The sequence below is a fragment of the Heloderma suspectum genome, chromosome 11 (genome assembly GCF_057233095.1).
Source record: "Heloderma suspectum isolate Gila_16-S chromosome 11, 16-S_ref, whole genome shotgun sequence".
Lineage (NCBI taxonomy): Eukaryota > Metazoa > Chordata > Lepidosauria > Squamata > Helodermatidae > Heloderma > Heloderma suspectum.
In genome coordinates, this window is record NC_139468.1 from 17,811,792 (window position 1) to 17,832,656 (window position 20,865).

General features: G+C 42.4%; 1 protein-coding gene across 7 annotated transcripts in view; it reads right to left on the bottom strand.

The window, feature by feature from the left end:
• The window catches only part of MYO9A (myosin IXA), a 196,268-nt gene that overhangs the window by 73,317 nt on the left and 102,086 nt on the right, over positions 1–20,865 (bottom strand). For all 7 annotated transcript variants that reach the window (XM_084817052.1, XM_084817051.1, XM_084817050.1 and 4 more), the window contains 2 exons: positions 18,902–18,991; positions 5,214–5,330 (listed from right to left, as the gene is read on the bottom strand). In XM_084817052.1, the coding sequence (XP_084673178.1) occupies positions 5,214–5,330; positions 18,902–18,991 (207 nt within the window). The remainder of the gene's footprint in view (positions 1–5,213; positions 5,331–18,901; positions 18,992–20,865) is intronic.

The following is a 20,865-nucleotide window of genomic DNA, read 5'->3' on the forward strand; positions in this document are numbered from 1 at the left end:
TAGATTTTGCCGTATGCATGCCTGTAACATAAAAGGAAATGTCTGCCAAAATGTAACATTTATCAGGAATTTCACATTATTTTCATTATCCATTTTTAAGTAGTAAAACTGAGCTACAGCCAGACATAGTATTACAACACTTCCTATTAGGAATATTCAGCTACCTAGCTAATTAAAAGTCCACATTCACGCATAGTCATGATGGAAGTCATTAACAGGAAATGAATAATTTAAATGGAATTATTAATATCAAATGGGAAGCTTTAGCTAGACACACATCCACAACCACCAGATCAAGGCCCTATGAAATTATATGAACCACTGTAGTGTATAACAAACCTTTTAACCTCACCTTGAAAAAAGGGCAATATAAAGTACATCCCTAATTACCAGCAACATAACTCTTTTCATCTGTTTCTAATGCTATGAGTTTGTTCAGACGATAAGTGGGGGAAACAACACAGTGTCAGTTGTTTCCCCTGCCCCTGTGCATGCTGGTCGCGGGACTGGGATTACCCTAAATACCCACGCCACGTTGTGGGTTGCTATGTTGTCTGAACATAAGAAGTGCCCCACTGGATCAGACCAAGGGTCCATCTAGTCCAACATTCCTTTCACACAATGGCCAACCAGCTGTTGATCAGGAATCCACAAGCAGGACATGAGCACAACACCACCTTCCTGCCCATGTTCCCCAGCAACGGGTGTACACAGGCCCATTGCCTCTGGTATTGGAGGTAGCACACAAACATCAGGACCAGTAGCCATTGATGGCTTCCTCCTCCAGGAATTTGTCTTACCCCCTTTTAAAGCCATCCAAATGGGTGGCTATAACTACATCCTGTGGTAGCAAATTCCATGATTTAACTATGCACTGTGTGAAGAAGACCTTCCTTCTATCTGTCCTGAATCTTCCACCAATCAGCTTCATAGGATGATACCAGGTTCTATTATTTTGAGAGAGGGAGAAAAATGTCTCCCTATCCACATTCTCCACACCATGCATAATTTTGTACACCTCTCTCATGTCTACCCTTATCCTCCTTTTTTCCAAGCTAAACAATCCCAGCTGTTGTAACCTTCCCTCATAGGGGAGATGCTCCAGCTCCTTGATCATTTTAGTTGCCCTTTTCTGCACTTTTTCCAGCTCTACATTATCTTATTTTAGGTATGGTGACCAGAACTGTACACAGTATTCGAAGTGTGGTCGTACCACAGACTTGTATAAAGGCAGTATGATATTGGCAGTTTTATTCTCAATTTGTTTTCTAATTTCAAAGAACTCTAAAAAGTTAGTGAGACAGGATTTACCTTCGCAGAACCATGTTGATCCTTTTTCAGCAGGGCTTGTCCTTCTATATGCTTACTAATTTTATCTTTAATAATGCCTTCAACCAATTTACTCAGAACAGATGTTAAGCTAACTGGCCTGTAATTTCGCCCGGATCCCTTTTTGAAAACCTGGTGCAGGTGTAGTACATATTCACCCATACTGCAAGCCATGGGTTGTAGGGTGGGTGAAAATATACTATGCCCAGGCACTGGGGTTGGCAACCCACAATGCAGCACTGGCAATCAGTAATCCTGGTCACGCAGCCGCCACACAAGGGGGCAGGGGAAGCAACTGACACTGCGTTGTTTTCCCTGCTGATCGTCCGAACACAGACTATGCCTCTTTTAGAGATATTGTGACTATTGCCATTACAGGGGGTGCACGCACACTCTACTAATCATTAACTTCTAGTGCAGAGCTTTCCAAACTTTGGTGACACACTTTTTAGACATGCATCATTTCGTGACACGGTAATTCAGTTTTACTAGCAAACTGGAGGTTAAACTAACCCGTTATAAGAGATACAGACACATACATAAATTGTAATAATGAAATGTATGGGGATAGAACATATCTCATGAAAACCTTTCATTTATATTTTTAAAAATATATGATTTTTAAGATAATAACATACATTGTTGTCATTTATGAGTAACAGTATGTAAATAAGTGCAAGAAAATGTGAAAAATAAACAAAATTAACTAAAGTATTTACAATACATATTAGGACACATAGGCCCAGGTAGGAGCTCAGCTGCAAAAACACATGAAGTAGAGAAGCAAAAGTCCAACAAAAATGGTCTAAATATATGTCTCACTACAAGGCTATATTGCTGTAAATATTTGCAGTGCCGATATCCAGAGTCCATTTCTAGCACTCTCCGGTGGTATACTGCCGGTGGGTGGTTAATCCACAATTACAGCAGAGTAAAAATAAAAATAAATGGCAGAAATCAAATTATAAGTGCCAAGTGGTGGGTGGCTTGCTGTTTGCCACATTGGGTTTGGGAGGGTGGCCTCCCTTCAGCCAGCAGCAGGTGGGTTGACTGGGTGACAGCGTGCAGCTGCACTTGCCCGGGTGATTGGGAGCACACTGATTCTGAGGCTTCTGCCCTCCACTGAGCTCTGTTCCAACTGGCCAAGATGGCGGACGGCTCGCTTGGTGCAGTCCCAGTCGGTGTTTCCACCCGTGCGCTACTCTGGCCTGGCCGTGCAGAAGCGCGGTGCAGAAGTCTGTGAAGGGCACGCTCGAAATCTCGCAGGGCCAGGGGCCGCTGCCACTTCGTGCCGGCGTCAGCCAAGCTCTGCTCCCAGGGCGGCGCCTCCCCTCCCCTCTCTTCGCCCCGCGCCTCTACCTTGCCATACTGCTCCAACACCACCAATCACGTGCGCCCTACGTCAAGACGCCACATGATCCTAAAGCAGCTAATGTTAAAGCAGCTAAGCCTTAGCTGCTTTAACATTAGCTGCTTTAGGAAGTTCCGGGGGAGGGGCCAGGGGAAGCAAACGCGAGTAAGGGAGCTCTGCAGTGCCCTTCCGCACAATTTTCTGCATTTCACGCGACACACCTACACACTGCTGCTGACACACTAATGTGTTGCGGCACACAGTTTGGAAAGCTCTGTTCTAGTGGATAAGGCACCTGCTGGCTGCAGTTGCATCTCTCCTCCCAGAGCAAAATGTGAGATATAAGCTCTACATGGAGTAAATATGATCAGTGCCACAGTATTAAGTGCAAGCGGGTTTTCCTCCTGAAGAGGGGGAAAATGCAGGAATTATGTTGGATACAGATGCAATAAACTACCATGTCTACTGTTATGTTTATTTAAACACATCCAATCTCTTCATTATTTGGCATGGATGACATATTCCCAGATTTTAAAGCTGGCCTTTTTGTTATTTCCATGTAACTTCATGGGTGAGATATTTTGAGGCCAACCAGGGTTCCTCAGATTTAGTGAGTGAGTGAGCGAGTGAGCGAGTGATTTAGGAAATATATGCATAGCATCCTTCATCCAAAAATGATCTTGGATTTTTATTGCAGCTTTTTTACATTTGCATTTTCATGCATGGAAGCTGAAGGTCAGATGCTCAATTTCTGTGTCCAAAGTCTAATAAATATAGTTTTTTAGAACCAGACCTATGTTTTAGTCAAGACTCAACCAGAACAAAATGGATATATTCATGTTTGAATGCAAGACACCATATCCAGTTTTAGTATCACCTTTTTCTTGATCTATTGTGTTTTAAACCTTTTCGTAAGAGTGGTTGCATTTTTAAGGTTCTCTTCAGTAGGATACATTAACATTTTCACAGGAGCCATTTGTTAAGTATTCAATCATAGAAATATGTGTTTTTTTAAAAAAAAATCAAGCACCACTGACAACCATCACTGTCAGGGAAGAAGCACTTAATGGGTACAAAAGTACTGACACGAGTTTTTCAACATGAAAAGGTAACAGATCTTAAATTCTGCATGTATGTATTTCATGTACCAAATATAGGTATAATTTAAGAGTCATAAAGCATGATGGTCACTATGCACCCAATATTTACACAGTAGATTAAACCTTTTAAGAAAAGAAAGGTGGGTGGGGGAAAGAGATGAATGTTTTGCAATGCTATAAAAGCCTATAATATTACAAGAAAACCAAACTAGAACATGCTATATAGATTTAACTCCCACAAACAGCAGGTTTTTGTGGCAGATAACGTCACCAATATTATACATATAAGTCTCATACCAAGTGTGAAACAATGACCCATACTGAGCCTGAACAATTGGGTTTTATTTGCAATCTGCTAAGTGCTGAACATTATAGTTATCTGCTTGGGGTGCATTAAGCCCATAACCCTAACTTGATTGGTGCAGTCAGAAAGGCTATGCATTAACGTTCAGCAGTAAAAGAACAGCAGTAAAAGAGCTTACAGTCTTATGGCATCTGAAAGCAATTACTGTAATCTTTCAAATGAAACTGGGGGAAACTGAGGAATCAATCTGCACATCAGGAATAAACCGCAATAATTCAAACCGTGCTCAGAAAATTGTAATCACTGAGGCATAGAGCTGACCTGCATCATTCAACATCCATACTCTCCCAAAGGAAGACACTAGGCTGGATTTTATGATGCCTTCTACTGGAATGAGCAAGAGCACACCTCCCAGCCCCCTGTTTCTATCCCAATGCTAATGTTCTTAAAGTTGTCTGCATGTAAAATCTAATATGAATATGCCTAGATTTTATCTGGAATACTGACCACATGATCAGGACTTATGCCTGTATGCTCAAGAATGTCATACCCACATGTGAAGACACAGTGATGTCAGAGGCAGGACAGGTGGACATAGAAGGTGTGATCTCACCAGGTGGACGTAGAAGGTGTGATATCGCTCCCCACTACATGGTGGGTCCATTTAACTACTATCTAGCCTGGTCCACTGTGGGTGCATTTTTCCCAATTTGATTTTATTATTTTACCTGGAGCTAGAAAGGGCTTTCCCTCAGATGAAGCTAATTCGCAAATCAAGGTAGGTGGGGTGGCTGTGCACCGTACTGTCAGACAATTGAGTTGCCAGACAGAGCATGGGAACATTTATAGGTCTATTTCTAATTCAAGGCTCAAAAGGAAATACTACTTACAGCTGCCAGTTCATTCAACCTCTCAAAAAGCTTGATTTTGTAAATGTTCCTCTGACAGGAAGCAGCAAGATTGGCTGCTTTTTTTTCCTGTTTTGAAGTCAGGTATGTGCTTATTTTTGATACCATCACTAACCATGTCTCAAAGCCAAAATGGCTATGGTTTCTGGCAACCCCCTCACCAGGTATTTATACAAAATTCTTCATAAAGCATGCAAATTCATACTCAGGGCTAGGGTTACCTTGGTGCTCTCTTCCAAGTCCTTAGTATTCAAAAGTGCGTGGTTAATTCTAAAAACTATCCAATCGAACAGGGCACTGTACAATGATTTAGCCATGGAATTCCGCACAGTAACAGCCTAGAAAAGCAAAAGGGATCATTAGAAATGGGGCCAAATATTAATTATAATTAGTTTGCTTTTTCAAAATGTTATATATCTCCAGCTATTTGCATTATTTTCAGAAAACATTTACATTTATATCCTACCTTTCTTCCAAAGAGCTCAAGGCAGCATACATAGCATTCCTCATTTTATTCTAAGATTAGGCTGAGTGAGTTTGACTGGGCCAAGGTCACCTAGTGAGATTCATGGCTACTGGAGATCTGAAATGGCATCTCCCTAATCCTAATCCAACTACTACATGTCACTGACCTGGTTCACATGACATAAGCCATAGTGGGTTGTCACCATGGGTTGTTTCAGGGTAGCTTGTCATGACATCCAAACCTGGAGCAGTTTTTCAGCATGGGTTGGTTTCCACAAACAAGCCACCCTGAGAACCTATAACTTGTTGTCTGGTTGTTCAGGGTGGCTTGTGTTCAGGGTGGCTTGTTGTCTGAACCTGGATGGTGACTTCATCCTGGGTTGTCAGGAATGGCTAGAAAGCCACCTGAGAAGAGTGGCAAAACCCACTGCTGCTCCTCATGATCTTGCTAGTGCTGCTGCTGCCCTTCTCAATGCCTTCTGCCCCATGCTCCTAAAAATTGAGAAGAAAGGACACCAGAGGGTGTCCTGAACGCATTTGCAACTTTTGTTTTGTTTTGCACAAGTGCGCACATTCTAAAGTCTGCTGCTAAGAAATATGTGTAATTTTCCCCTCTGCTTTACTGCTCTGCCTTGAAATTTGTATCTATTTAATGATCCCCTCACTCCCTGCTCTGCCCTGAAATTTGTTTATGTTTACTGATCCCATTACCTGTTCTGCCTTGAAATTTGCATATCTTTTAGGGATGTGAGAATCAGCAAAACGCGAGCTCACCGAAGTTCTCTGAATTCCATCTCAAAGCTTGTTCTGACTCAAGTCTGCATCAGATTGCGAGCTTTGTTTTTTTCTTTTCGCATGAAAATCCATGTGTATTTTTGTGCATACTTTTCCAAATGTACGCATCAGTTGTGTGCATCTTTGAAATGTATGCATTCTTCTCCCGTTAATTAAAACTTATTTGTGCACATTTTTCAAAAGTACGCATTTTTTCATGCACATTTTTCAAATGTACACATGCTCTTGAACACATTTTTTTGTTCCACAAATCATATTGAATATGTGTTCGGCCTGGAAGGTGCAAACTGGGTAAATCCTGATAAAAAACAAACTGAAACAAATTTCTCATACATTCCTAGTATCTTTACCAATCCCCATCACTGATCTGTAACCCATATGTATATCTGACAGCTAATAATGGAGACCAGAGGATGGAAGTGACAAGCACGAAGTCGGCAGGAAGCCAAAACCGGCTGGAGGCTGCAGGAGAAGGAGCTTTTGGGGTGGGTAATTACTTCAGTAGTGAGCAGCTTTTTTTTTTTTTTTTTAAGGTGTGTTTGCCAGCAAGGCAAGCCCCAAAGTGGAGGATGAAATTGACAAGGGCATTGACAAGAAGTGGATAACAATAGGCTGGGCTAAATAGTGGACAGGCAGTCTTGTACTCCTGCGCACTCACACAAGATCCTGAATAAAAAAAAATAAAAAATAGAAGTTTGCAAATGCGTTACCACATTCATAAGGGCTCAGAAAATTACATGCATTTGGCAACCTGATGTGGGAGGTGGGGTTGGGGAGTTTCCCTCATGAGCTGGCAACCCCAGAGGACCAATTGCAGAAAGGGTGCTGATGCAGGGAATGAGAAAACAAGGATTTCTGCTGCAAAGGTGCCTGGGATACATGCCAGGAATGGGTGGGAGGACTGAGGGGGAACAAGCCACATCAAGCTGCAGAGCGCCCGATCCTATGTCAGGAGTAACGAGCAAACCACCAACCCACCGTGGCTTATTCTCAGGGTGGCTTAGCATGACATACCATGGTTTCTTCCCTCACCTAATACAATAATTACATTTCTGAGTAGGTTGAAGCAAAGACGACTTTGAAACCTGGTGAGTTTCAAATACTCACATACATAGAAAAAATTCTGCTTTCATGTGTTTAGTATTCTTTCAAGCAGCTTGCACAGAGAAGGTAATGCCTATTCCTCCATGCCAGAGACAGACTAAATGTGATTTGCGAAGGTTTAAAATATAAAAAACAATATAACGGCTACCATATTGTCCAAGATTGCTTCCACAAACCTAAAGCTCCCCTGGGGAGAGAAAGTGTTCCAAAATAAAGAGCCAGTATTTCACACTAGGAGGCCTAGTGGATGGTTTCAGCATGCTGAAGCTGTCTTTGTACACATGTTTCATGATTTGCTGGAATCATTTTTTACTTTGCATTTCATTCCTAGTCCATGTGGATCACTTAAATTGTATTAACTCCACACTCCATTGACAAGTGTGGAGTTAATTCAAAGTAGATGTAAGGTATGGTGCAAATTAGTAGTCCAGTAAAGACAGCAAAATAAAAGGGCAAATTTTAAAATTCCTGCAAAATAATTTTTTTGCGAGACCACACTAGCATGAACAACATACTAACACTTGCAATGCCCTGCTCAACACGGAATGGTGGAGGTTTTTTTCATCCTCAGTTGTCAGGCTGGCATTATTTACATGGTAGATAAGGATGACCACTCTTGGCACTGCAGGTCACCTTCCTGCAAGGAATTCAAAGGCCCGTTTGGTAGATGAGGCCTCTTCCCAGGCTCTGAGAAGGATAGAAGCCAACTAAACAAGAAATATGACCCTTTGACAGTGCGAGGCACTGCCCAGCGTGGCAACTTCAATGCCCATAGTAGATAAATATGTAGAAACAAATAAGGAACGGTGTGTGTACTCCACAATAAGCTTTGGAACATCCCAAATCAAATACCTACATTTCTAAGAGAGTGGCCTCTATGAAATAGTGTAGAATTGTGTCCAGCCTCTTTGTTTTAAACCAAGGCATTTCCTAGAATTTGGGGTTGCTCAAAGGTTATTGTGGTATATGCAGCTCAAGTTTCTTATTTATATCTACTCACATTGGCTATTATTGGCATGGGGGACCATGCTTGACCATGTTTTCTGGCCAAACAAGCATTGGATTGGACATGGCTATGCCAGAGGATTATGTCATTGATTGTCAAAAACATCAACAGGTGCTGATATAGCTAAGGAAATTGACAATATTGGCTTTAGAACTATTTAGAGGTTTTTCTATTATTGTGTAGATACAGAAACACAAATGATCCTATTAAATTTCTGTAAGTTTAAATTTTTGAAAAGCTAATTTACAAAAAAGGGGCCACATTTGACCAGAAGTAGAGATATTGTAATAGTGACTTCGTAAAAATGACTTCTCAGCCATTTCCAGCAACTGGGGTTGGAAAGATGTGTTTTGCATCAAGCTGGGCACTGCAACTTTAGTATGTTGTTTCTTATGCTAGCCTAATTGTTCTCTCAAAAAACAAATTCTTTTGCAGGAATGTTAAGGTTCAACCTTATTTCTACTGGACTATAAAGGGAAAATCAAGTTCTTTTACAGATGGTGTCACTATCAAAAGGAACACCCGTAAAACAATATCACCTCAACTGCCAATAAGGATAGAACCATTTCCCCCATAGAATGAACTTTGCACTGAGTTCAAGGAAGGCAGATTTTATCAGCTAAGTTAAGCCTTGATTTTATAGAAGGAAAGTAAAAGATGCACTTTTTGCCATCACCTTCCTTACTTTCCCCCCATTCTACTTCTTACAGGGAAGAAGAGGTCTGTCTCAGTTCAACAGTGACAGAGTGTGGAATTGCTGGATTTCACTACAATTAAATTCAATGTAAATTTTAGTGTTTTCCAAGTTCTGATTTAACAGTCAGATATTCAAAAGTTTCCACTTCTCCCACACAAAGACATAACAACAAGCAAGCTAAACATACTAATTATAGGTTTGTTTATTTATTTATTTATTTATTTATTTATTTTATTAGCTGCCCATCTGGCCGGCTACCCAGCCACTCTAGGCAGCCCATGTGCCAAAGGCACCCCCATGTGGATGTCCCAAAATTGTATTGTGTGAAGGTCCCAGCTTATTTGATCATGTGCCATCACCATGATATAACCAAAAGAGGAAACTACACGATGTCCAGCAAAGTAGCCTCTTGATCATAATTAAGTTAAAGCAGGTCATACAGCAAATCCTGATCTCTATAAAACAGGAGTGGAGAATCTCAGGCCCGATGGCCAAACTTGGCCTTCTGGGGTTCCTCCTTTCACTGGCCGCTGATTGTTTGATGTTTCCCAGCATCCTGACACAATTTTTCCCATTCTAAAAGGCTGAAATGCCCCTCCTAAGGCTTAGTTACTGGCAATAAGAGCATTATGTTAAAATATGTTGGTATTTTTTGTGTTTGGGGCCCCATGCCCTTGGCCCCACCCACCACTGGAATGCAGCCCCGAGAGCTCTTTTGACATTAAATTCAGCCCTCAGGCTGAAAGAGGTTCCCCACCCCTGCTATAAAAACTTCCAGGCTTGCAACAAAGCAACTCTGCTGCTGTTCCTTGCAGCAGGGGACGAGCTGTGGCTCAGTGGTAGAGTACATACTTTGCAAGCAGAAGATTCCAGGTTCAAGCCCCAGCATCTCCAGGCAGGGCTGGAAAAGACCTCTGAAACCCTTGAGAGCCACTGCCAGTCAGTGCCAACAATACTGGGCTAGATGGACCAGGTATAAGGCATCTTCCAATGTTCCTAGACCTCTCTCACTTCTCCGCTGCCTTGCTGTAACCAGCCTTGCCTCTCCAACCTGGCACAAACTGAGCCCTGAGACAAATGCGTAAGAACTTAGGAATGCCTGTATGTGACAGTAGTTTACTAACTTCCCGAATGATCACCTGCATTTCCCTAGGGAAGCTTGTCTCACATTTGGAATCCTTGGATTCAGATCAATTCAGATTTTGTTGTTTTTATTGTTTTTATCACTTTTAATATTTTAACTGTTTGTATGTATTTTATTGTGGTAAGCTGCCTTGGGAGGGCTTCTGCCCTGAAAGGCAGCTAAAAAATATTTTAAATAAATAAATAATAAATAGATAACCTGTTTACTATCAGACAATACATCTAAACTCACATAATTAGTATTAACAGAAAACAAAATTTAAAAGGGAATAGAATGGTATTTCAAAAGAATGTTAACAAGTCTACAGAATAATTTATCTATACTGCTGCTCTGCCAGTTAGAATGAGATGCTTCCATTCCATTTACCCTTATCTCTGCTGTAACTTGCAGAAATGTAGTCTCTACCATGCAGCCTGATCTCTCTCTCTCTCTCTCTCTCTCTCAAAGGAACTAAAATCAGCTTTAATCCCTACAGCACAGCTTAATTAGACTCTTGAATGATGAGCGTTTTAACATATACCATAAATGGAGTATTTCTTTAAAAATGGAACAGATGGTTGCCATATTGTCTTCCCCTGTTGTTTCTTCATCTCACTCTCTTCTTCCATTTCCTATACTGATGTCATTTCTTACATATGCTACGAATATAGTGACCAAAGCAAAATAAATGCAAATCAACTGCATGCTCATATTTATGTTCAAGACCACTTTTGGGACTCAGATACTTCTTAATAGAGCCTTGTTTTCAAATATGGCCTTTTAGAAAGTGATTTGTTTGTGCGCGCATGAGGGACACCCTCAATCTGAGAGGACAGAGTCTGTGATTCACATTCTGCTGATTCAGTTCTTCTCCTCAAGTACCATTTCAAAGGGCAGCATTGTTATCCAAATGCCTTTTACAACAACAGCATCCTCAGAACAGAGGTCTACCACCTTTGGCAGATGCCCAGCTAATCTTCTATACATATTCTCACATCATCTACTAGGAAAAAGTGCCTTATTCATTTGTCATCCTGGAATTTACCAAAGTGCTACAGGAGGCTAAGATGATTTCAAAACTAGAATGTGCTGCTTTGAGAAAGGTCATGAAGCAGTAAAGGGAAGAAAGGACAGAATACTCCATACATTCTAAGGCAATGCTGTTTTGTGTAAAGTCACAACTGCAGTTTAGTATGACTATTTCTTATTGCATCAGGAAGTGAACATTGGATAAATGTTCTCCCTGGAGGCTTGTCTGGGAGATCTTAAGAGGATGCTAGCTGGGACAGCATCCTACTGACTGAAGATTTGAATTCATGGCTTGCCCAATGTAAAGCTGCAGTTCTCCCACAAAACACAAGACATTTGAAAGAGTCATATATTGTCATATTCTCTGATAATCTGTAATGCAACATTCATCATCACAACACATGAGTGAAAACAAGCAATAGGCACTGATGCAAGCAGGGAAGTCAAAGCATTACTTTGTTGTTTGCCTTCAGTTCAGCTGTGATAGAAGTTTTTCCAGGTTACTTCCAGTTCAGTCTAATAAAGATTCAGCAACCAGTTTGGCACACCTGACCAACTAGCTTAGTTACAGAACACATGGTTCTGTATGGTTTCCAAATTACATGTGATAAGGTGATTGATGTCATTGTGATATCACTCCCTTTATTTCCCATGTTCAGACATGAGTGCCAGTTGTTATGCAGCCAAAATGGAACCATGAACACCCAAGAGGGAGATATTTTTATTTATTTATTTGTTTATTAAATTTATTACTCGCCCATCTGGCCGGTCACCCAGCCACTCTGATATCCCTAGGCTTGGGGGAACTCCAAGGTTTCCAGAAGTACAAGTATCTTTAGGAGAAAAAAACTAAGGGAGGTGGGGAAAAAAATGAACAACCCAAGGATGACTGAGCATGGTCAGTGGGGATGGAATACTGGCTGACTGTTGGGGATGGAATACTGGCTGACTGTTGGGGATGGAAACAGGAAAAGAGGGGGAATGGTATGGAGTATACTGGAAGAGGGCATGGCTGGCTGGCATCATGAACAGGAGCACTCAGCACTGTAACATTTTGTTCCAAGATCCACTTGTTATATCCTACACTTAACATATGGCTAAACATACTAGGCAGAAAAACCTACAACTTGTACTTAGTTGGAACGGGCCAAATGGTATGTTGGTTCTACTGGAAGTTGAAAGGAACAGAAAGATTCACTTGAGGAGTCAGAGTTTCAAATCACTGGAATTCCAAACATAGAGGGTTAGAGTTTCCTGGATATGCTTAACCCCTACACTTCAAGGCTGTAATTTTAAATTGAAAGTTCACCCCAACTGTAAACAGTAATAATAATTTTAGGGGCAGAGGATGATCAAGATGGACAGGTTGCTTACCTGTAACTGTAGTTCTTCAAGTGGTCATCTGTGCATTTTCCATTCGGGAAACTTCTACAGCTGAGGAATATTTTTGGTGGGAACCCTCCCCCACCGTCCCACTGTGCATGTCTGAGTGGGTTCCTGCCTGTCCCACTCAGTTCCTTGAGACCGCAAAAATACTCTCGGATCCGAGGGTCCCTTGGTATCAACATCAACAGAATATCGACACCAAAGAGGGGATGGTGGGCGGGTTGTGTGAATGCACAGATGACCACTTGAAGAACTACAGTTACAGGTAAGCAACCCATCTTTCTTCTTTGTGGTCTCTGTGCATCGCACATATGGGCGACTAACAAGCCAACTTACCAGAGGAGGGTAGGTGTCCTATTGGAACACAGAGGACAGTACCACTCTTCCAAACATGCAGTCTGATTGAGCACGCACATCCAGCATATAATGTTTCACAAAAGTCGATGGGGGTAGACCATGTTGCAGCCTTACAAAGGTCCTTTAGAGCCACCCCTCTCCTGAAGGCTGTCGACACTGACATAGCCCGAGTCGAATGCACTTCGATTTGATGCAAAGGCTCTTGTCCATGGAATTGGTATGCCAGTGTGATGGTTTGAGCTATCCAGGCAGCCTCTGGGATGACACAGGCAGACCCTTGTTAGGCCCTGCAAAGCAAAGAAGTAATCTTTCTGATTTCTGACATGACTCAGTCCTAGCTTTGTAAAAAGCTAATGCCCTTCAGACACTGAGATTATGGAGGCATTTCTCCAGGTCTGAAGACAGTGTTTGGAAGAAAGCTGGAAGCACAATAGGTTTGTTGAGATGAAATTCAGAAATCACTTTAGGAAGAAAGGTGAATTCTGGTCAAAGGACAACCTAGTCCTTGTGAAAAACTATAAAAGGAGCATCAATATGGAGAGCACACAAAACTGCATGCTCTCCAAGATGACATGATAGCCACCAAAAAGGCCACTTTCCATGACAGTAGACAGAAGTCAATAGTAGCCATAGGCTAAAATGGTTTTGATGTTAACGCTTATAACACTAGCGAGAGATTCCACTGCGGGGCTAAGTCGTTTTACGGGAGGAATCAAATTCTGCAGCCCACGCAAAAACTGCTTGGTGAGAGGATGGGTGAAAACTGAAAAATCTTGCACCTGTCCCCTCATAACTGAAACTGCTTGCAGCATAAACCCTAATAGAGGAATACTTTAGACTCTTCTCAAATAAATGATGAAAGAATGATAAGATGTCTGAGATTGAGCTGGAGGAAGAACGAAAACCCTTAGAAGCAGCAAAATCCTCAAACGTTGACCACTTGCTACAGTACGATCTCTGGGTAGGTGGTTTTCTTGCGGCGTCCAATACCCGGTGCACCTGTGATGATATGAGCGTTCTATCCTCCTCTATCAAACCCTCCATGCCATCAGCTTCAGGGTGTGCAGGTCCAGATGTCGGATCCGCCCTCGGTCCTGAGAGATTAGATCCTGCTGGAGTGGGAGATGAAAATTCCCTCCTGCCATATCGGACAGGATCATGAACCAAGGTTGCCTCGGCCACCGAGGTGCCATCAATAGGCAGTTGGTCTTCTCTGCCTTGATCTTTGCTATCACCCTTGGTAGTAAAGGAAATGAGGGAAAGAGATAGAACAGTGTATCACTCCACTGCAGGAGAAAGGTGTCACCCAATGATGAACAACCTACTCCTGCTCTTGAGCAGAACATCTTGCAAACCACATTCGAGGGGTTTGCAAACAGGTCCACCAACAGCCAACCCCACCATTGGAATAAGCGATGTAGGACACGGGGAGACAGTTCCCATTTGTGGGATGCTCGGTAAGTCCAACTGAGGGAATCTGCCAAAGTGTTGTCCACTCTGGCAATATGAATCGCAGTCAAGCAGATGTCTCTTGGGACAACCCAATCATAAATCTTGAGAATGAGGCCCCCCAGCTTGGATGAATGAGTCGCTCCCTGCTTGTTTAGGTGCGAAAGAACAGAGGTGTTGTCAGTCAGAATTTGGATGTGTCTGTCCCATAGTTAGATCACAAAAGCCCTTAAGTCTTTCTACACCACCAGCAACACCTGAAGATTGATGTGAGCCGTCTTCCTGTTCCCAACCATCGGCCTGAATTCGTAACGGTCCACAATGGGCTTCCCAACTGAGGAGAGAGGCATCTGTGGTGAGCACTCGAGATGGAGATGGCTGAACAAACAGCATACCTTGACTGAGATTGTTTGGATCCATCCACCAAAGGAGAGAGAATGCAATGTGGTCCGGTATCCAGAGCCGGGTTCGATGAGCATCGGTCTCGTTGTGAAAACTCAGATAAACCAGTTCTGTAAGGGTCTCATTCTCAGGCATGCCCACTCCACCACTGACACAGTTGCAGCCATGTGCCCTAGGAGACACTGAATGGTGTGAGCCGACACTTGTCGCTGTTGGTAAATAACGCCCGCCAAAGTGATGAACTGATGCAAGTGCTTTTGAGGGAGATATGCGCGACCTGTCTTCGAATCCAAAACTGCCCCGATGAAAAAGATAACTTGAGTGGGGCATAAAGTCAACTTCTCCTCATTGAGACGGAGGCCCAGAGCATCAAGAAGATTCAAAACTACAATGGCATGATCCAGAAACTCCTTGGAAGGACTTACGAGGAGCCAGTCATCCAAATATGGGTAGATCTCGATGCCCTTGACACAGAGGTGTGCACATACTATTGACATGCATTTTGTGAACACCCTTCGAGCTGTTGCTAGTCCGAAGGGCATCACACGAAACTGAAACATGTCTGGTCCAATTGTGAACACAGGTATCTTTGATAAGCTTCCCCTATACCAATGTGGAAAGAAGCATCCTTGAGATCTACCACCACAAACCAGACACCCTTCCGAAGGAGGGGGACGATTGTTGCCAGCATAGTCATTCTGAATCTCTTGGGTGTGATAAATTCATTCAAGAGTCTTAGATCTAAAATTGGGCACAGTCCTCCATCCCTTTTTGGAACTGTAAAGTACCAGGAGAAGAAATTCCTGAGCAGAGGAGATGTATCTGATGGCACCCTTCCAAAGAAGGGACTCTGTCTTGAGATGTAACGGTTCCGATGGCGAAATTATTCAGACAATTCCCACGGGAAGGGGGGTGTCAAATTCGATCTTGTATCCGCGACAAACAATCGCCTTCACCGAAGTATCCGATGTTACTGCATGCCATGCTGGTAGAAAGAGAGATGGTTCCCCAAAATTATAGTTGGAGGTGGGGGGGACACTTAAATGTTCCAAGTCAAAGACGCTGTTTGGAAGAAGTCTCTTGCCCGGGACTGACGAAACTTAAAGAATACTGTTTCCTCTGCTGCTTGAGTTGTTGCTGGTACCGAGGGGCACGATCTGCAGATTGCCTTTGAAAGTATGACTAGTGCCAAAACCAACACCTTGGTTTCTAAGACTATTGTTGTTGTGGCTGTCTGATGCCCATCTTCTTTGACCCTGTTCAAAAAACGAGAACAGCAGCAATCTGGTCATCCGTTTTAGAATTAAATAAACCCTCACCATCAAAGGGTAAGTCTTCAATTCTAGACGAAGCCATGCATGGCACCATAAAGCCACAGAGCCTACCATGGATTTCGCATTACAGTAGGCCTGATGATGTGCGGTATTAATTTGTTGATGGGAAAGTCTAAATGCATCTGAAACATTCTGGCCAGCTCTCTCTGGTTATCTGGGAGGTAAGTACACAAAGAATCCATCTTCTCCCACAAAAATAATTGATACTGCGACATCATGGCCTGATAGTTCGCAACATGAAGCCCTAAGCCCGTGGATGAATAAAGTCTCCATCCCATCAGATCAAGTCTGCATCCTTCCTTGTCAACTGGAGATGCATGCGATTTCTGGGACCAACCTTGAGCCGATTCGACTATTACTGAATTTGGACGAGGATGAGAAAAAGGAAACTAGCATCTTTTTCTTGAACCTATACATCGATTCCAGACACTTCAAGGTAGAAGCCATTGAGGATGGAGTATTCCAAGTTTGTTTCACAGTCTGGAGAATAGTGGGAAGAAAGGCAATCACCACTGGCATCGATGTCTCTGTATATACGGCATCAAACATTGGGTCTTGTATATGTTCTATGGGTTGCTGCACATCAGTCCCTAGAGACTGTGCCATTTGCAGCACCTGATCCAAGAAATGACCCATATCATCTGAAGGGGAAGCTCTGTCTCACACAGAGCAACAACCTCATCTGGAGATGAAATAGACAGAGGTACAGAGGAATAGGACAAAGAATCTTATTGATAATCCTCTGCAGAATCTTGGGAGAGATCTCTCTGGTCTATTGTCTTTCATCGGTCACCTTGCTTTTGGGCAGGAGGAGACAGCAACAGGTGATCCAGAGGAGCCTGGTCGACATAGCCCTGTGGCTTATTTAAAGAAGACATGCATGGGGGGACCAGAGGCAGTGGCAAAAACACACTGTGGCACAGTGAGCGTGAACTTGTGGCTGAAGGGCCAGTTCTGTACTGAGAAGTTGCTCCTAAATACTTAGTTCGATCGTAGTACAGATCATAATCTCTATGTAACCACCAATCACATTGGTAAGATCTTGGAAGTGGCATGGTCCAAGCACAGAGTTGATCCCGCTCTCAATGTCGATCCGAATATTCCTCTTCATGGTACCTTAGTGGCGATCAATTTCGAGGGACACAGTCCCTGGGAAACGGCTGACGACTGAGACCTTCCGTGCTGAGGTTACTGTGATTCTTGATCCTGTATGCTTGCAGATGAAGACTGTGAGCGACGATCCTGACAAGTGGGATCCGCTCAGTATCTAACGGGAGAAAAATCTCTGATGTTGCCTTCAGAGGCTGTAGACAGAGGCTCTAATGGCGTTGTGGCTGTCGGTACCCATAATAGCCTTTGAATTAGTGAATTCAGAAGGAGGGGGGAGGAGGGATCTCCGACTCTGAAACTCTCGATGGAGTCATTAAGTTCCTACCTCTTCTTTTCCTTTGGTACAGCGTCTGGGGCAGGCTTGGTATGTTTCGCCTTTTTAGCAATTTTTTTGGCCACTGAGAGAGCCAAAGAACAACCCAGTGCTGGAGGGTCTGTCCACCCCACCTCTGATATTGACTGAGGGGGTGAATCTGCAGTAGGTTGCAGCATATTGCTTTGCACAGAGGCACCCAACTGAGGTTGAGATTTTTGGGTATCCACTTCTTCCAATGCCCTTTTCCAGAAAATCGCCTTTAATCCGTCCAAGTGATTTTTGCAGGCTTGTTTTGAGAAAGACTGGCAATGGTGGCACATCTCTACAACATGGGACTCCCCGTGGCAAAGGAAGCAGAAAGGGCGTCCATCAGATGGGGGGAGTTTACTGTAGCAGTGGATGACTTTCTGAAAGGAGCCTTCAATGCCATACACTCGAAGAAAAATGAGAACAGACAACTATACTAGCTACTACTACTACTTTTTTAAGATGGGAAGAACAAAAAACAAGAAAACCTCAGCACTAATTTGCACGAAAAAATGCGGACAATGTTCCCAAAGAGATAGCTGTGATGGCGGTCAAAAAGGAACTGAAGGGACAGGGGAGAACCCACATGGACATGCGCAATGGGACGGTGGGGGAGGGTCCTCACCAAAACTGTTCCTCAGTTATAGATGTTTTCCAAATGGAGGCTCCACGCAGGTGCAGAGCTCATATGTGTGATGCACAGAGACCACGAAGAAGAACTCCACATTTAAAAGTTACATCTTCATCCACATTTTACATGCCTAAAATGATTATGAAATTATTCTTATTTTGGTAATTAACCTGATAGCTAAGGATAAGGTACTGAAATAGTAAGTTAGCAATGTACACTGTCCAGACTGGAAAGGTAACTGGAATATCTTGATGAAGGAGACAAACTATGGTAAACAGACTAAAGATGAGCAAAGAGGACATTAAAAGACATTTAGAACATATAGCAGAAGAGAGTCAAACAGCTGAACAATGGTAACAGCAAACAAAATACACACAATTGCCAACAGTGAAGTCTAGATAAACTCCATATTTGTTTTCATTCCCAGTATGATTTGAGAATAGAATTCATTCATGGAAATCTCATAAGTAAAGTTGTAAAGTCTCATAAGTAACCTTCAGTCTGGTGCTATCTTTGATTACACATTTATAAGCTACGGCCAAAGTCAAACAATGTTACTTGTCATCTACAAAGCCCACACCTCCACACCCCAAATAGGGGTGTCAAGGAACATGAACAGTACAGGCACTTTTTCCTAGTCCTAGACAATTTTTCCTTGTAGTTTCTTGCTACACAAACCTCTGCCAGTTTGTATGGTAACACAAGCTTCTCCCCGACAGTAACCGTCTTCCTTGTAACCAGTGCCTCAAACAACATTTCCTCTTTGACCTAACAAAAAAGAAAAAATCCACCATTAATCACAATTCTAGAAACATAAAAGTTACGTCTTAGGGTAGAGCAAGACTATGTGCTTAAAGTACCAATGTTATTCAAATCATAAACTTGATATTAAAAGGCAAACAAGCCTGGTATTAGTTACATTACGTTATGTAATTGCTATATTATTCTCCTTTATCTTAGCATCTGAAGGCTAAGTGACATTTGGGGACATTGTTAATGTTATATAAAGTCCATAGCTCTCTAATATGACCAAATATTTTCATTAGCCTGAACCCACAAATGGTCTCACTTTATAGCGAAAGGCAGTGCATGGTATTGACCTGTATTCAGGCAGGCACAAAAGCTTCAGGTTGTCTAAAAAGTGTTTTGAACTTCAGAATTTTTCATGTACGGCGTACCATGTCTCAGGTAAGCAAGCATGGGAAACCAACAGTGTCTAGTAGCAATGAGATTAGAGATGAGCAAGCTGATCATGAGAAGCCCTCCACCTCTTTACTGCAGTGAGCTGGGCAAGACAAAAATAGTGGGTCCTATTACCCTTGCTCAGAGGCCAGGAAAGCTGCTCACAAGAGAAAATCTTCCCCTTTGAAACATAATGATGGCAGCTTTCTATGGGAAAGCTTACTATATTTATGTATTTACGTATTTATTAATTTAAAGTATTTTTAACCTGCTCTTCATCCTAAATATACTAGGGCAGCAAACAAAAGAAAATTAAGAACCAAGATATACTACAAATACACCATAGCATAAAACATTACAATAAAAACTGAGCAGAACAGGTGTAAAACAAAGAGCAGACTAAGTTTAAACCAACATCACCTTTTAAAATGCTTGGACAGACAAGTAAGTTTTAACCTGGTGCTGAAACAAAAGCAGCATTGGCACCAGTCAAGCTTCAATGGGGAGGGCATTCTGGAGATGGGGCATAATAGAGGTCATTATTCATTTACAAAGTGTTCAATAAGCGAAGTCCTTTACAGTCTTGTTCATCCGCAAAATACACATATCGGGGACTGAAAGTAAAAGTAGCGTGCCAATGGACACCAAATGTGTCTATAGCTGAACTTGGATTTAAGCCAGCATTCCAGGTTTAAGTTCACCCCACACAAGGTCACTCCAGCACCCCAAGTAACTGATTCGCCCAGAAAAGCAGTTTTGCATTATGCTCAGAGCGGACAGGAGAATGTACATCACACAGTGCATAAGTAACTATAGACTTTATTACCACAAGATGTGGCAATTGCCTTTAACAGATCAGTAAAGTTATGGAAGACAGATATTATTGCTAATAGCTATAGGTCTAAATGGAACCTCCATGTGCAGAAACAGTATACCATTGCTTAAAAGATGTTGGGGAGAAATAGAGGATGGCCATCACCTTCATACCTGCTTGCAGGCTGGCTGGCCACTGTTGGAAACAATGTTGGACTAGATGGGCCTCTGGTCTGATGACAGTTTTGGTGAGCAGCAGCATCTCAAGCTAGTGTGAAGCACTGAATTAAAGGTCATGAGACCCAATACCCTTTACCCATATGCTGCACTACTCCGCCTACAAACACACGGCCACCTTGAGTACTATTTTTGGGAGCGGAAAGGAGATAAGGAAAGAAAGAAAGAAAGAAAGAAAGAAAGAAAGAAAGAAAGAAAGAAAGAAAGATCCCATGCAAGGCCATTCTACTTCTGTTGTGATTTGCATGTTCTCCAATATCATGAAGTTCTCCAGGATGGGAACATGGCCCACTACTTTCCTATCAAATAAGGTGATAACCTCCATGAATTTACCTGTGGTTTGTCTCAAATGAATTCAGACACACAAAGGCACTCAGAAAATTATGAAGTGATCCCTATGTAATACCCTG